At 35.0% G+C, this 18,616-nt stretch overlaps 1 protein-coding gene across 44 annotated transcripts in view; it reads right to left on the reverse strand.

Annotated features, from left to right (window-relative positions):
• dysf (dysferlin, limb girdle muscular dystrophy 2B (autosomal recessive)) overlaps positions 1-18,616 on the reverse strand; it is a 156,801-nt gene that overhangs the window by 90,014 nt on the left and 48,171 nt on the right. For 18 of the 44 annotated variants that reach the window (XR_012382452.1, XR_012382449.1, XR_012382450.1 and 15 more), the window contains 13 exon segments: positions 16,912-17,027; positions 15,045-15,158; positions 14,765-14,942; positions 13,271-13,395; positions 13,070-13,176; positions 11,336-11,531; positions 11,096-11,242; positions 10,851-10,982; positions 8,006-8,172; positions 7,804-7,918; positions 7,540-7,645; positions 7,280-7,422; positions 830-1,003 (listed from right to left, as the gene is read on the reverse strand). Coding sequence is in view for 40 of the 44 variants with exons in the window: in XM_073906788.1 (XP_073762889.1) it covers positions 830-1,003; positions 7,280-7,422; positions 7,540-7,645; positions 7,804-7,918; positions 8,006-8,172; positions 10,851-10,982; positions 11,096-11,242; positions 11,336-11,531; positions 13,070-13,176; positions 13,271-13,395; positions 14,765-14,942; positions 15,045-15,158; positions 16,912-17,027 (1,820 nt within the window). In the remaining 4 variants the exon portion in view is untranslated. 44 annotated transcript variants of the gene reach the window in all.

An 18,616-nucleotide genomic window follows, 5' to 3' on the forward strand; every position in this document is an offset into this window, starting at 1 on the left:
TTTTTAAGGTTTTTTATTTGTAATAAATTTGAAACAATTTCAAAAACTCTTTTTTAAATTGTCAATATGGGGTATTGTGTGTAGAATTTTGAGGAAATAAATTCATTAAATCCATTTTGGAATAAGGCTGTAACAAAAAAAATTTGGAAAAATTGAAGTGCTATGAATACTTTCTAGATGCACTGTCTGTATATATGCTACCGAAAAAAAACAAACCCAGATTAAACACTCCTCATCATACAGATACCATTCAATTTGTCCAAAATCCATATATGATGCTTATACTTGAAGCCTCTTGGTCCAACTTTCAGGTGTACAGTAAGGTCCAATAAGAGCAAAAGATTCTTCCAGTTCACCCCCACAAAGCACTGAGGCCTTTTACTTGCACCATGGATCTATTCCAGACTCTCATCAACTCTCAATTATCAACCCAGCCAAGACCACATGACATCTCATGCCAAAGCAGCCTGGAATAGATCTGTAACAATGCACCCAGAGGACCAGACTATGCGTAAGAGAATAAGCATACTAACAAGGCTTTATGCATACGCTGTCTTTCACACTCACTGTTCCATCACTGTCTCCCTGTAAATGATATCCCACGATGCCCTTATTTTACCAGGCTGATTCCACGTTTCTTGCCCAGTCTCTCTCAGCACCTCCGATTTGTCCAAACTCAAAGCCCTCCACACCCATTCTCGCCTTTGCTTCGTCTAAATAGCATCTCACCCTTGTTTGATTCTCTCCCACCACTTTCCTTTCCAGTCTCTCTGTCTAAATCTCACCCCAATTCCAGCTCCACATCACTCAAATAGTCAGCCCTCATTACCAGCGAACACTCCAAGGCAAAGATGGCCGCCGGCCCCGTCTTTTCTAATGGCTCCATTCGACGTCTCCAGCGCCGGCGACGGAACAAGTCGGTTTTCTTCTGCTTGAGGTGAAACTTCCAGCCAAATAAAGAGGCATATTCCCAGCCCTCACGCTCGGACTCGTCTGGCCGCTGCTTTAGGAGAGAAAGCACACACAGAATTAAGACACATTTATATAACTCAACTTGTTTATTTTCAAAGGATTTTTTTATATACATGTTCTGGTATGAGCCTAACCAGAGGTGCACAAAAAAAGACATATAGCAGACATTGGGACCTTAAGAATCATGAGGAAAGGATTAGTGAGGAATTAAAGTTATCTAATACAGTAAAAAGACAGAGTACCACATGAGAAATGTTTCTGAATCTGTGCTCGAAGAGTGCCACCATGAGGACGTCTGATACCCTACTTCTAGTCACCCTAAGTAGTTTTTAGAGCTGTATTTTATTTGTATATGGAAATAGGCATTTGCCTTTGCATCTTATTAGTCTTATTTGTTTTTAATAAAGTACAGTAATGAAGTTTGCACTGCAAGCTCGTGGATTTTAAGCTTATTTTTGGTGTGTTAATCTTGTCAATAATATCAATAAGAAGGTCATGATTCACACTTTTTAAATAATTACTTTATATAGCTTTATTTTACATTCTTAAGTGATACAAAACACAGACGTTCCGGCACAATGCCTTCCTTAGTTCATTACACAATCCTCTTACTCCAGCCTTTTATCCCAGAGTCAATCCCATTAGATCATTAGTTAGACGGCCACTTAGTAATTAAAAACAATCTCATTTTAGTTTCAAAATACTGTAATTAACCACACAAGAAATATTTACCTTCACCTTTAAAAAAAATCATCTCCATTGCACAGGAAAATAGCACATCAATTATCGTCAATCACTTATTCATGTCTACGTCAATGCAATGAAATTCTGATAGTCCGAAACATTAAAAATACATTTTTATCACATTATCTGTATCGTTACGCAAAATCCATGATTCACAATATTATAGCTAAACAAAAAAAAAAAACATTAAAGAAACACTGAAAGGTTCAATTCCTCGTTTATTCCTCTTGGTGTGAGTGATTTTAATTTATGAATCCAGAACGCTTCTCTGTGTAATAATCTTTTATTCAGATTACCTCCTCTATGTGATTCAAAGACTTCTTCAATTCCTATATATTCAAGTTGTCTACCGTCATGTCTGAAATCTATAAAATTTTTGCTACTGCCGAAGTTAAGTTATATCTTTTTAATAAAGTACAAATATAAAGTGATATGACAGCAGGATGGATGAAGATGTAATAAAATTAACCAAGTAATAACAATTGTCTATTTCTATATATGTTGTAATCCTGAAAAAGGTAAAAATGGATATTTAAGAAAAGACAGTTAACAAAGAAGACATATATTAACGTACTTTTTTTTTCTCTTAAAAGTCAAATTATCATATAACATGATTTTATGCTTTGAGATAACATTAATTTCTTTAGTTCAAGGTTTTCCGACTCGAGTTCAGCTATTCGCTCCTCTGCTTCATACAGTCTTGTGCCATGTGACTGAAAATCTTCGGAGATGCCTTCTAACCTCTGGTTTATGCCACTTTTCAGCTTGTCCACTTTTGTTTTTATATAATTTTTAAACTCTTCTTTGAATTGGCTGAATTCTTTCCTTAAATCCGTCTTCAGTTCGAAGTGCTCTCACTGCTCGCAAAGTTTTGACGCTATGTTATTTCTCAGGGAACAGTTTATCGTTGTCATCCATCATCTAGTTCTCCTCCTCACTTATTTTTAGGTTTACAGACCCCTTTTTACAGTAGGTTTCGCCTTTAAAGCAAGTCATTTCACTAGGCTGCCATCTTTGAAACGCCTCTCAGACAGTATGCTCAGGCATTCTGTTTAAATGGAATTGAACTATCAAATTCTCAAAAACTACTTGCCAAGCTTACATATTACGAATAATCAATAAAACTAAACAACAATTGTCTATTTAGTTTAGTTTCTGAATGTTCGTATAACACATAATCTGCAGAAACTCATGTCTGGACCGAGCACCTCCATAGGAGAATTGTCATTCTATAGCGATCGCTGATTGACTCCTATACTAGAAGGCAGCCTTTATTCACCATAATGACCGTTACACTTTCTTCTATTTGAAAGCATACGAGTGACATGTCTTGTGTATTTTATAGTCTTTGGTTTCGCCCTACTTAATTAAAAATTGTCTGGTGCAAAAAACACTTGAATAGGTAAAAGTATAAGAGCTTTTTGAACATAATGACCAGGAGAGTACATTTTATTCAGCCATCCTATGGCTCACCTAACCAGAAGTCCCCACATCACATTAATTTCATTTTAAAATATATGAGCAAACATATTTTCACAATAATTTTGAATAAGCGCAACTTTGCTTAGCATGAGACTTCTTTCAAATATTAATTATACCATGAGGGACATTCTACCAGAAACTTACATCTTCACTTATAAAAAATGTGACAGGGCCTGATCTTTAAGCTTGTCATCCTCGAAAAATCCTACAAAACAAGCATAAAATCATACAATATAATGATTGAGCGCATGCTTGATCACTGTCAGCTTCTTATCCATTAAATGATTTCACTTCCGAGTCATACATTGTAAAACCTAAAAAATTAGGGTAACTCAAACCATTTAAGGAAACCGATTGCAACAAACTATTTAAGTTCAAATAATAATCCTAATGAGTACTGTGAACTTGAGTGTATCCATTTAAGTAAACAAAGAAATTTGAGCACAGTAATACCCAATAAATGAAGAGAATTCAAACAAACTGAGTACTTCAAAACCCAATAATCTAAGGCAAACTGTTTGAGTAAACTGATTGCTATAGACCATTGAAGTTAAAAAGTTAATCTGTATGAGTACTGTGATCTTACTCCATTGAAGTTGAAGTAATGAAGTATTTAATTAACTCATTACCTTCAACACTGAGTTCAATACTCTTTTCAAATGACTAGAATAACCTTTCAGTACATTTTTAGTTAACTACACTCATTTCAGTTTTTAAAGCTGACTGTTGGGTTTTACAGTGTAGCCATAAATCTGTATTGCACACATTTATGTTAAATTTAATGCAAATGTGACAGAAACATGGGGATAATTGTAAATGTTTTCATATTATATAATGTTATAATGTCAATAATATGTCATATTATTTATTTGTGGAATTGATTTATTCTAATAATAATTTTTATAATGTTTTTAATCAATTTATGTGAATGATATCAACTTGAACTTGCTAAAAAAATTTCTAAATAACAGTTTTTAGCATAACAAAACTATTAAAGCTGCAGGTTTAATTTGGCTGAGGACAAGGACAATGACGTGGTTTGTAAATTTGGAAAGTGTTTTTAAAAAAAAAAGATCTGAGAACCAAATAAAGAACACATTTATTTACAGAACAATTCACAGAAATCAACCATCAGTCCATTTTTTTCAGTGTATTTATGTTTTTATTTCAGGGACAGATAAAGTAAGTTTCTGGTAGTATGTCCCATAAGCTTTTGAATGGCAGTGTAAAACACATTTTTATATATTTAGCTGTCCAAATAGTTTAAAAAAACTCATTTGAAGTAAATCATATAATTGAAACCACCATTTATACCAAACCACTGTCACACAAATTTACCCAACTTAAATTTTGCAAATATAAACACACTGAGCTTCATTCATGAAACACGAGCAGAACAAATACCCATGTAAATCACTCATAAATCCATTCTTATGTAAACAGTCGCATTAAATTGAATGTGACAATTTATGTAAGAATGTATTTACTGACAATTTAACACTAATTTCATCTGTTCGTGTTTCATAAATGAAGCCCTATGTCTCAATGACTAAAAAACAAATACGCTGTTGTTCAGTTGTTCAGAGATCTCAAGAATTTTATTTTTGATCTTTTATTAAGAAACTATGCTTGTTTGCTCATGTGGATGAAGCCTTTCGCAGACAAAGGCTGTTTATCACTCTCTCTCTCTCACACACACACCCTTCACACACAGATGATGAACATTAAGCATATTTGCGGCTGGACTTTAAAGTTGGACCAGAGTTTTCCCTGCCAAGTGGATTAGAGGTGTGGGATTGATTTCAGATTATTCTCAGATGGCATGATTAATTAGGTGTCCTCTCAAGCTCCATCGGCCCCTCAGCAGATGTGTTCAGGGACGGGGAAGACCTCCTGAGACTACACAGAGCTTTTTTATGGCACGCCACCCTGAGCTTTAACAGAATCCCCCACAATTCCAGGAGAACCAAAGGAGGCTTTGGCCAAGATCCTTCGTTTATAAGTCGCTCTCAATACAAAACAAAACTATTTCTCTGACTGAAAATAGAGATGCATGATTTGATGCTAGACGTTTTTTATATACTATGTTTTTTTTTTATTTATTGAGCTCAGGATAATAGGATAATTCTGAAAAGACAATTACAAACAATGTAATTTTACATGATCTGTTATTACAAAAAAATTGTTCTGACAATGAGACATTATTGACAGGTAAATCAAACAAACGATATGATTAGGTAAACTTTTACTGTACGTACAGATATACTGAGAACATTTTAATTTTAAGACACATGAAACAAATGTTTTTTATAAAGTTTCATAATTTATAATGTTTTTTTTATATCTAAACATTGTCATTTATATCATACACAATGGATGAAATTAGGATCTGCACTGTAAAAAACATTCTGTTAATTAACATGTTCCGTATTTTGTGATTCTCATGTGTTTTCTGTTTACTTACAGATGTGAATTGCATAATGGAAGTTTTATATTTGCTCGGTCCACTTCTGATGTTAAAAATAATTAACTCAAGAGTTTAAACAGAGTGGCTTCCATTGGCATTTTGGTAGTTTGACACTTTTTGAGAGAAAAGTTTTAGTTTTTTTTAAGAAATAATATATAGAGAACTAAGTTTGCAAAATAACAGAAATTGTACTGATAGCTTATTACCAGCTTTTTGTTCTGTAATTTACACCAACAGCAACCCAGACAATATCTCACTTCAAACTTTAAAAAATATCATTTATTTTCCTTCGGCTTAGTCCATTTATTCATTAAAAATATAAAAAAAGACAATTTCAACATCAAAAGCTATTATAGGAAAGATCAAGGTCCCATATCCCATTGCAAAAGACTAAATAAATGGAAAAAAAACAAGAATTACAAAATACGGAAAACTGTCAATTTGCAGATATTTTTTACAGTGTGTATATTACTGCATTTTTCTGGAATGGAATTCTACCGCAGAGCAAATTAGGTTGCAAAGAACCAGAGCCGATAAGAATAAGCTTTGTAATCGATTATCAACACAGCAGTAAAATGTGTTAGGACATGCTTATTGGGGCATTAAATAATGATACAAATACAAGTAAGCTGACTTGCATAAACCCTAAGTGAACACCTTGGATGATTCATTTGAATACTCCTCTCCCATATATTGTGTATCTGAAACTCTTCAGGACCGTTCACACCAAGGATGATACCTATAAATATATATTATAACAATATTTGTGCCCACAGCAGCAAATGATAACTGTTATCTTTTTTTGCATTACCTGTTGTAACCAGCAGATGTCATCAGATTGCTTCTTTCTAGTGCGTCTGACCAGTGAATCCAGCTTTTGTAATCTATCTAATCTAACAGTGATTTTAGCTAATTGTAGTAAATGAAATGGAATAAAAAAAAAGTTTTCCCCAAGCTTTTTTTAAAGGCATTTTCTAAGACGCAGAAACTAACACTGGTTACTTCAGTTGCATATATTTTTATACTTCAATTTGCTAGCCTTGCTTGCATAGCTTCCATGTCATGTACATTATTATCATTTCATGTATACAAGATAGTTATTATTTTTAAATAATCTTTAAATAAAGTCTTTACATCAAGCTGGGTGAATCTCAGCATCTCCGCAATGTTGTGTGTAGCTTTAAGTTGTGCAAGCCCTTTATAATTCAGTGGATTCTTCATGGCTAATGGCGTTTTATCATCATTTAGCTGTAAATATGATTCTGCAAATGATCCCAATGATATTGTCACTTTGCATCTTTATTGTTTACGCTGTGGTCTGAATTCTGCTGTTGGTTTATATTTACAGTCTAGTATATAAAGTTTTATATAGTATACTCTATCAATCCTTGGCGTTAACAAAATTCATATGCAATTGTTAAGGGCCAGCTGCAAATTTCACCATCTACCCTTTTTCAATGCAAAGTTTTCTCTGCATATCTTTAGTACATGTAACCCCAAATGAGGTTTTGTGCTGCTGGTGCAAGTCATTAGTAAATCTGGCCATGAAACATGCAGCTCAAATTGAAAACAAACCAAGTGGCAACACTTTGCTAATGATTGATGATGACATACTTTTCTGAGCGCCTCCATTTTCTGCATGTCTCTACGGCGGAGTCTGATCCAGCGTCTCCGACGGTTGGTATGGTACATCTTCTCAGATGGAACCCAGGACTTTGGTCGGCGGTCCGGGGGAAGGGTTATTCCATATTCCCACCCTATAGGTAAATGGAGATTTATTATGGTTCACGTTTCTTCTGCTTTTCATTATTTTGTATATAGAAAAGATCTGCAAAACGTCAGTTGTTCACGTGTATGGGATACAGTTTCCATACCTTGATCATCCACTGCACGCTTCAGATCCTCACTCCACTCAATATCCTCCCACACCCAGCCAGGGGGACACTCGATCTCATCTTTAGGAACAGCTTTTTCTCCATTCTGCCCCCCAGTGGAGACATAAACAGATTTGTTTTTTTGTTTTTTTCAAGTAAAATACCCTTTGACTTACTATTCCTCGACACCTCATGAAAATAATAACCTAATAACCATAAGAACTGAAGATTCATCAGTAAATTATGATTGAAATACACACTGACCACATCTGTGTACCCCTCCGGCATGCCAATCCACTGTCCTCCTGGCAACCGCAACTGATTTTCAAACACCTCCTCCAAAAAGCTTATATGACCTGCATCAGCATCATACAGCATCCTGCGCACAGAGGAGAACTCATGTTATGCAGTTACAGAGGGTGTTTAATGATGCATATGTCCCTTCTAAAGATAAGATGGTACTCACGTTTTCTCTGGGCTGATGAACCATTCTCCTGCCCAGCTCCAGCCTGAAGAGGGTTTGAAGCTCTCCTTTGGCAGTTTGACTCTGCCGGTCACATCACTGAACTTGGGGTAAGTCAGACCCGTCGTACCCCAGTTCCCCACCAGAGCCAGTTTAGTCTGGTTCTCATACTGTAAACGACAATAAATCTTGCTCAAAAGGATAGCTTTAACATAAGTGTGCAATATTGATGCAAACATAATATAAAATATTAGTGAGATTTTTTTTAGGATGACTTAATATATAGGTCTCAAACTGAATTCCTGGCTATAGCTCTGCAAAGTTTTGTACTAACCCTAATCACACACAGCTGATCCAACTAAACTAGCTGTTCTATGCTGAATTCAAAACTGAACACTACTCAACTAGTACTATATTTGAAATTGAATTTACTACACGACTGTTAGAAAAGTCCGTTCTATATAGTATGGATGTGAGTAGTATGAGTGGAGGGCTGTGCAATTAATCAAAATCGATTTGAAATGTTGCAATTAGCTAATTGCAAGAGGCTGTGATATGAAATAAATATGCATTATTTAATTTTCCCTGCCCAGAGCAAATGTGTGACTGCTGTCTGTGTGTGACAGTCTAACTAGCCAATAAAGTGAGCACACTTTTGTTCTGCCTAATCAGAATTGCACAACCAAACTATGCAGAACGCCCACAATAAAACAAACAAACAGGAAAGCACGGAAAAGTGGGATAATGAAGTCTGCCGCTCCAAAAGCATTAATAGACTAATGAACTCACTACTGTTTGCTGTACAGAAAAAAAAATTGTATTTCATTTCTGAATACTTATAAACAAATTTGAATAAAAGTTGGAGTTAGTTAATATCTTTTCAGTTTCTTTTTTTAACTAACACTCACAGCATTTTAGCAGTATGAAGCTACAATACAGAATATTAAGCTGAAGCTTGACAACAAAATTAAATCGCGAATCAAATATGCAATATGTTAACAAAAAAATGTAAAAATTTTCACAAATTGCACAGCCCTAAGTGGAACTCGGACATCCGCCATTTGTCATTATCACGTGACCTACCCACGTCAGTTATGTCAATTCACTTCAATTCATGAATTTTCTCGCGTGGCATCATAAGATAGCATAGCGCCCATCGGATGCTCACTTTAGAAAATCACCAAAAGTAGTTGGTCATTCGGGTACTTCTTGCTTACTGTCTTTCGAATACTATGAATTCAGAAATATTACTTGGCTCACATACTGTTTGTATCGTACTACAGAGTATAGAAGTAAGCGATTTCAGATGCTGCACTAAGCTGTAGTTGTCTTGAACACCTTAATTATTTGGATCAGCTATGTTTGATTAGGGTTGGAGCAAAACCTTGCAGAGCTGCAGCCCTCCAGGAATTGAGTTTGAGATCTATGACTTATAAAAACAACCAAACTCACCAGAGTGCTATCTTAATGAGTGATTCAACAAATAATTAATTCAGTCGATTGATTGATTTATTTTAAATTATTATTCTATATTTACACTATAATAATAATTATTATTATTCTCAAAAATATTGCAAGAATTAGATGCTTTGTTTCCAGTGAAGACTTAGAGAAACTTGTTCATGCTTTTATCAGCAGCATGGTGGATTACTGTAACGGCCTCCTCACTGGCCTTTCCAAAAAGACAGTAAGATTCCAGAATATGGCGGCCAGGATTCTGACCTGAACAAGAAAATCAAAGCACATCACACCAGTCCTCAGGTCTTTACACTCGCTCCCAGTTACATTCAGAATAGACTTTAAAGTATTATTACTTGTCTATACCAGGTGTGGGCAAACCTGGAGGGCCAGTGTCCTGCATAGTTTAGCTCCAACCATATTCAAACAGACCTCCCTATAGAGTTCAAGTGATCTTGAAGACACTGATTAGTTTTTTCAGGTGTGTTTTACTAGTGTTGGAACAAAACTCTGCAGGGACACCGGCCCTCGAGGATCAAGTTTGCCCATCCCTGGTCTATACTGTAAATCACTTAATGGCCAAGGACCTCAATACATTACAGATACGCTCACTGAATACAAACCTAACAGATCACTTAGATCTTTAGGATCATATGAACTAAAAATTCCAAGAGTTCAGTCAAAGCAGGGTGAATCGGCCTTCAGCAACTACGCCCCTCGCAGCTGGAATCAGCGTCCAGAAATGATCAGATGTGCTCCAACATAAGGCACGTTCAAATCAAGACTGAAAACACATCTGTTTTAGCTGTGCCTATACTGAATGAGCACTGTGCTACGTCCAACAGATTGCACTATTATGTTTTCCTTTTCTTTTTCATTCTTTTATAGCCTGTTTTAACACATTTTGATTTGTTTTTCTGTTTTTATAAATTTTTATTATTTGTTTTTATTTTCTTATACTTGTTTTTTTTTATTCGTGCTTATGTAAAACAATATGAATTGCCACTGTGTTTGAAATGTGCTATATAGATAAACTTGTCTTCCCTTAAAATGTCCATTTATAAACTAAAAAAAACTAAAAAAGTATTTTTTTAGCTGAAGATATAAATTCGGGAACGAAACAGCACAGTACTACTCTGACTGCGTTTGAAATAGTCATTGGACAAACAGAAAAAAATAAGGCACTGACAACAGTGTATGTTAAACATTATAAATGATAACTTGTTTGTTGAACTATTATTTAATATACTGTCGGCATTCTTATATTGAGGAAAAGGGCACTCTTGACTAAAACTATATCATATTTTTATAAATATCTAACACTAAATCCAACATAAGAATATTTTTTTTCTTTTTTTAAACTTGAATAACAGCATAACTACACACTCACCGTTTCTGCAAACACTGAGAGTTTGCCCTCTGCAAACTGGTTAAAAGATTTGACATCCGCAGTCAGTCCGAACCACACCTTGATTCTGAGCTGAGCTGGGATTTTACTACATCCCCCATCTTCCTGTGGACACTGAGCACAATATTACACAGAGAGATAGAAAGATTTATCAGTACTAAAGTGGTTCCATTCCTCATTTCCACTGTAGCATCGGTGTGTGTTTTGCCTCCAAAGAGTCTGTTTACCTTCATGAAAACCGTCTGAAGTTGGCCACAGTGCTTGCCACAGTAACCATAGGAAAAGAGAACTTGATGGGCAGGGATTCTGTGGTAGGCCACTCGTCTGTCTCCCTGAAGCATCCAGATTATTATATCTGGCAGACTGTTTTGGGGCTGGAAGAAAGAAAAGATTTTCAGCTTTTCACGATTATTTGAAGCAGGTGAAAGCAGCACAGAGTTAAGACATTCAAGCCACATGTCATTCACCTCCTCAGAGAGGTAGCGTAGTCTCATGGTCCAGTCCTCAGCCTGCTCCAGCACTGCACTCAGTTCAGTCTCTGGTCCATGTTTGAGTGCCAGGGCCGCCTGCACTATCTGCTGCATGTTAATCTTGCGCAGATTCCTCAGAGCTTTATCCAGTGGAGTCACACAAGGCCATTTGTCCAACTCAGGGAGTTCCTCACTACAGATAGGACATAAGAAGAAGAATCGAAAATTAAAAAATCTAAATAAAATAAAACTTTTGAGACTCAAAACGCTTAAGCCTTGTGTATTGATGGGGATGTTTTTATCTACTCTGGTGTGATTTTAAGTCTTAATTTAGCCACAACGATCTCTGTGTTTCAGCAAATATAGTGATTTTGGTGACAAATCTTATTTTGACACAAATTTTAGAAAATTGCTTTGAAAATTGAGTAAATTTACTACCCTTTTGTTATGTTTGTGGATGTTTTTGCCCAATGGACTTTAATTACAATGACATTTATTGACTGCAAAGCCATGACACCATATAAAAATGCATTATTCATTGTTGCTGTTTTTCCCTGTTGGGAAGAAGCATTTTTGAGTGTGTGTGTGTGTGTGTGTGTGTGTGTGTGTGTGTGTGTGTGTGTGTGTGAGAGAGAGAGAGTTTGTGAGAGAGAGAGAGAAAAATAAAGAGATCTTTGTGCACTTATCTTGATATGTCTGAGAAAATCAAAATAAGCAGCTCAGCTCTCAGAACATAGTAAGCATTGTAAGTGTATTTACAGTATGAACAAACACTATAATCTGCTGTTTTACTCCATAGAGCTTCATATAAAAGCCAAAACTTTTTTTTGCGCAAGCCTATCCAAAGGGCTAATGCTGCCAACTGATGATCAAGAGTAAAAATGACACATTTTATCTCTTTCCAACAGGGAAAAATCACCAAAAACCGAGAATGCATGATAAAATGCTGTCATGGCTTTGCAATCAAAAAATGTCATTATAATGGAAGTCAATAGGGCAAAACCAGACACCAACATAATGAAAGGGTGGTCAATTTGAACAGTACACAAGGGTTAATATTTAGTACGATTATGCACTGTACTAACTAGTCTAATAATAATAATAATAATAATAATAATAATATGTAATGAATTACAGCTGTTCTGTGACTGATTGGTTTCAACCAAGCCCAATGATTTTGTACACGTTAACTGTGGGTTAATCACAAACTGTGTCATCATTTGCATCATCATGAAAGTTGCAAATGATCTTAAACCATTGATGTGCAATGTTATCTAAAAGCATTTTCAAAATATCTTATTTTGCATTGAACAAAAGAATGAAACTCAAATAAGCTTTGAACAAGTGGAGAGTAAATGATGACAGAATAATAATCATTTATAAATAAACTATCCCTTTATATTAACTATCCCTTTATATTATCTCGTCCCTATATACATATATTTATATACAACTTTGTTTAAACAAACAGGGTCGACACTGAACTTATATAGGCCAAATAAAGAGTCTATTGTTTTATAAATGCATTTTACAGCTAAATCTAGATCTGTCTCAAATTTGATGTCGTTTGCATAATTGGTTCTGTTATTTCCTGTTTATTACCGAGCGGATTTAAAGCAATGTACTGTATGAAAGGTTACATGTGACAAGCAACTTCACACAAAAGCACATCGTAGTCTCAGATAGAAGATGCAGTAGAGTTTCAGTAAACACTTCTGAGCACATCTGCACCTGCAGTCTGCAATGACATCATCAAGCAGCTGGACAACCCTCTGCTCGACTTCCTGATCGTCACTTCTTGCTTTGAGCTCCAGCTGTACCTGTTCCAAGTTTGACTCCTATTATTAAGAGAAAAACAGTATTAAGAAGTACATGTAAAACTGAGTCCCTTATAACATACCTTAATGTATTAACTGAATTAATGTTTCTCACCAGTCGGTCGACTATGCTAAGCAGCATGTTGAGGGCCTCTATACGAGGGCCAATGTCTTCCCACTCTGAAGACACCACCACCACAGGTTTCACATTTCCCCATGGCAGGTAATAGTAATGGCAGCCTTAATAACCATATAAGATGCATACAAATGAATGTTATTTGCAACATTATTATTATCCTTAATATACAGGTTGTAAGTCCTGCTTGCACATACAGTACAGTGTTATCTGACATCATTGTTTTACACACTAGCTACGTATCCATCTACCTATTTTATGCGCATTCTGATATGCACTAAAAAAATCACTTTTCTCAAACAAATTCCAGTATGTGCATTGAAACAAGTCATGTGATTTTGTTATAAGAGATCATGTGATGATCAAGATGTGTGTGAATGGACAAACCAGCAGACTAAGCACACTGTAAACAAATCTGAAATGTTGTTTTGGTCATTCTAAAACGCTTAAACCGTTTCAATATTATAGTGTTATTATATTTTTAATGACCTCAAGAATCAACAGTTTCTGTGCTCTGCATCTCACACCTTCAAACGCCACGGCGTGTTCACTGCATGTCAGGATGGTCTTCTGAGGCGCAAGTCATTTATTAAATGAAGAAAAAATTGACGACAGGAAATTCCATTTTTACTGTTGATATTTGGTGCCAGTTTATCCAAAAGTGACGATTTTGTTCTCTTTGACTCATTGAATGGAAAGCTGCTTTATGTGCACATCTTTTATATGTAATTTAAATTTTAAATTAATTTGCATATTTGGATGGAAACAGCTGATGTCACAAAAAAGCTGAGGACCATTTTCAGAGGACAAAAAGGTGATAATGTCATAAATAACATTCAGTTTTTGTACAGACTGGTCACTACTTAATTAGACCTCAATATATCATCAGGGGCAACTGATAACTCCCAAAGTGACTCTACAAGTGCACAAAGTAAGATACTTACTCTTCAGCTCACTCAATTCCTTTTAGAAGACTTGGAATCCCCTTCCGGACTACAAATTAAATAAAACTTATAACATTTGTCATTTTGTTAGAGGGGAGTTTTTATTAATTAATTAATTATTATGTAATTTTTTTTCATCTGTATGCAGTTATTCTCTGAAGTTATGATTAAGTGCATCAAATGTATTTAATTTTTATGTATTAAGTTTTGTTAATTGACTTAATGAACGAGGAAAATTGGGGAAAGGATTAACAATGAACAACATATTACTATTCACCTCTCTCAATATTTAATTTGATTTGTCAAAACACCAACAAAAAGATTGAAAAAAAAGTGCATAAAGCCACTGATTAGCATTTTATAAATCACAAAGGACCGTGATTTCATGTTTCTGTAAAATGCAGAACCAATTAAGATTACTCTTTGAATTAAAAGAGTATAATATTTTACCAATAACATTCCAAAATGTGTGCAATTTTTTAACAAAATCTTAACATTCTAAAGTATATTACATGTGGTATTATCTCACCGTCGAACACAGCTCTGCTGAATTGAGTGGTGGATGCCAGAGGCAAACAGGTGTTGTCGAACTTGTTGCCGTAGTTACCGATACTGACTTCAAACTGAACTGCATCGTCCACATCTTGAAGGAGAGTGGCCGAGTAGAACGCAGCAAACAGGGAAAACTTCCTCTTCCGCATGAATTTCTGTATCACAGCATAACAGAGGTGTACATGACGTCTTTTGAATTATGCATTCTGAAGCGCATGATCTAATGTTCAATCCAACAACAGTAACTGTGATCTCACTTCTACCACTAGCAGGTCATCAGAGTTGATGTCTTCAGACCTTTGGTCCACCTGATCAGAAAGCTTTGTTATGAGCTCCAACAACACACGTCCCCGATAGGCCACACCCTCTCCCTATAAACAAGAGGGGGGAAAAACACATACAAAAAGAAATTATGAGCCGATTGTAAAATTTTTTTTTTTTTTTAAATAATAGTTAGCAATACAGCAAGAGCTGCCACACTTCAAATAGTGGAGCATGAGGAATGCTTGTCAAGTCATTCCAAGTTACATTTTAATTTAACATTATATTTGAAAAAGGGCGATGCAGTGGCGCAGTATGTAGTGCTGTCGCCTCACAGCAAGAAGGTCGCTAGGTCGCTGGTTCGAGCCTTGGCTCAGTTGGCATTTCTGTGTGGAGTTTGCATGTTCTCCCTGAGTTCGCGTGGGTTTCCTCCGGGTGCTCCGGTTTCCCCCACAGTCCAAAGACATGCGGTACAGGTGAATTGGGTAGGCTAAATTGTCCGTAGTGTATGAGTGTGTGTGTGAATGTGTGTGTGGATGTTTCCCAGAGATGGGTTGCAGCTGGAAGGGTATCCGCTGCGTAAAAACTTGCTGGATAAGTTGGCGGTTCATTCCGCTGTGGCAAGCCCGGATTAATAAAGGGACTAAGCCGACAAGAAAATGAATGAATGAATGAATGAATGAATATTTGAAAAAGGTTACAAAACATTAACAAACTAATCAAGACTAAAGGTCGGTCAAGGCAAACCTTTATATCAGGTCAAGAAAGCCTAGAAAGTTTGAAGAAAATGTTTAAAGATGTTTGCTTTGAAGTAGTTTAGTTGGAAGTAGTTAAAGTTTGATAAAGTACAGTTTAAAAAGCTTTAATGTTTGTTGTAACATGTTGTTAGCATGTTTAGTAGTCAGCAGTCGTTAGCAGTTACTTGTCTGTTTTTACTACATTAATAACATAACATTTATAAACATTACCATGGTGCTGGCATTTAGCACATTACTAACATGTTATTACATATTGGCAATGCTAGCATATTGTAGAACTTTGTTAACATGCTTTAAAATGCTGCTAGCATGTTTTAGCATATTGATAGCATAACATTTAAAAATATTAACATGGTGCTGACATGTTTTAGCATGCTACTAACATGTTAGAACACAATGGTAATGCTAGCATATTGTAGAGCTGGGTTACCATGTTTTAAAATGCTGCTAGTCTGTTTAAGCATATTGATAGCATAACATTTATAAACATTAACAATGTGTCTTGGTACATTACTAACATCTTATTACACACTGGTAATGCTAGCCTATTGTTGAACTTTGTTAACATGTTTTAAAATGCTGCTAGCCTGTTTTAGCATATTAATAGCATGTTGTTAGAATGTTTTATAATACGTTTTAATACAATGCTACCAAATTTATGAAATTGCTATTACACAATGGTTATGTTTTAGCAAGTTAAAAATATTTTACCTCCGTATCAGCATTGATTTAGACACTTAAACATTGTGAAACTGTTTATGTTTAGAAAATTGAAAAAATATGTTTCTACAAAAAAAGTCAAGATATAAAGGTCAAAATAATGGTGCAAAGTGGTGAAATAATTTGATGTTTAGCATAAAATAAATTACATGTTTATACAAACATGTTTAAATATCCATAACACAGAAGGGGTTATATACTAAAAACTAAATAAAGTGGTGTAACTATTTAGTAATACAAAATTGTTTTAATACTAATGTAGTGAAACTATTTTGATGTTTAGAAACATTTTAAAATATGAAGACAAATACATGTTTACTCTAAGAAATTGCCTGATAACCTTGCATATTTAAAAAAAAAATGTAAAAAATCAACTAAATATCACCTTTCCCAGGTTTAGTGCCTCGTGTGGGTCTGAGAAAGCTGTGAACTCTCGAGGACTCCCATACATGTTGACAAAGCAGGGTCCAAAGGTCGGAAGAAAGCCTATACTGTCATCCACTTAACAATATAGAAAGGAGAAGAACAAAAATTAGGCACAATTATACATTATATATACAAAATTCTACATTAAAACAAATGAACACATGATTGCTGACCACATGGTTATATATATATATATATATATATATATATATATATATATATATATATATATATATATATATATATATATATATATATATATATATATATATGTGATCTAGATCAGTGTTAAAAATTCTGTGAAAAAATATTCAGTAAAATCTTTATCTAAAGACCAGTTTAATTAACCTTTAGGCAACTAATAAACTTCAAGCTCTGCAACCCAACGTAAGGACAAATCTACTGATCATCTACTCTACTGCACACAAATTTGAGATCAGAGAGACACACATACTAGTGTCGTGGAGGGTCCTGGCAGGAAACTCATCTGAATGCGTAGAGAAATAAATATTTTAAGAAAATAAGTATAATAGAAGTGAATGACAGCTGATGCTAAACATCCCGACCCATGCATGTGACATGCACGTATTAATCACAACACCAAAAAAGGAGAAATTGATCTATTCTAAAATTTTCAACATGGAAAAAGCTCTAGCAGACATTGTTAGATTTGTTAGACAGCTCACAAACTATGGTGGAAGCAACAACCAGCTGCTAAGGTTCTCAAAGCAATTACAAGAACACTGAAATTTTCTACAATCGCTTTTTTTAATTATATATTTTTTTCAAATGTACCACTTCATTTATATCAACCAAAGCCACATTAAAAAATTTACCTGTCTAACCACCATGCCAATATCATGGATGCTAATGTTTACAAAACATTCTCCAAAATGCAGTGTTAATTTCATTCTCAGGTTTCAATTCACACCTAACTCGTATGATGACAAAATGAAGACTTCAAATCAGCAAGCAAACAACAAGTATGCTTTTTCCCATCCACACAAGAACATTACTAAACTGTGATGTTTTTCAGCATGGAAGATGCACTTAAAGGTGAGCAATGTTTTCTTTTGATGCTTTCTGTGTACTTTTACCTATACTAGCTAATTAGGCAGTGACCACAAATGAATTACAGTAATAAATTAAATGAAGTGTAAAAAAGTTAAGAAATTAGCTTGAAAAAGACCAATAAAACTTTTTACTAACAAACTGACAATATTTAGAGTACCATTATTCAACAATAATGTCTGATGTTTTTAATATTGGAAGGTTAACACACTTCATCTTTAAAAAATATAGTTCAGTGGTTCTCAACCATTTAGTTTATTCATTCATTCATTTTCTTTTCGGCTTAGTCCCTTTATTAATCACCAACTTATCCAGTAAATGTTTTAAGCAGCGGATGCCCTTTCAGCTGCAACCCATCTCTGGGAAACATCCATACAATCTCATTCACACTCATACACTATGGACAATTTAGCCTACACAAATTCACCTGTACCACATGTTTTTGGACTGTGGAAGAACTTGCAAACTCCACACAGAAACGCCAACTGACCCAGCCGAGGCTCGAACCAGCGACCTTCTTGCTGTGAGGCGACAGCACTACCTATTGCGCCACCACGTCACCATAATTTATTTAATAAAAGAAAAATAAATCT

Source organism: Danio rerio, chromosome 7, assembly GCF_049306965.1.
Source record: "Danio rerio strain Tuebingen ecotype United States chromosome 7, GRCz12tu, whole genome shotgun sequence".
Classification (NCBI taxonomy): Eukaryota; Metazoa; Chordata; class Actinopteri; order Cypriniformes; family Danionidae; genus Danio; species Danio rerio.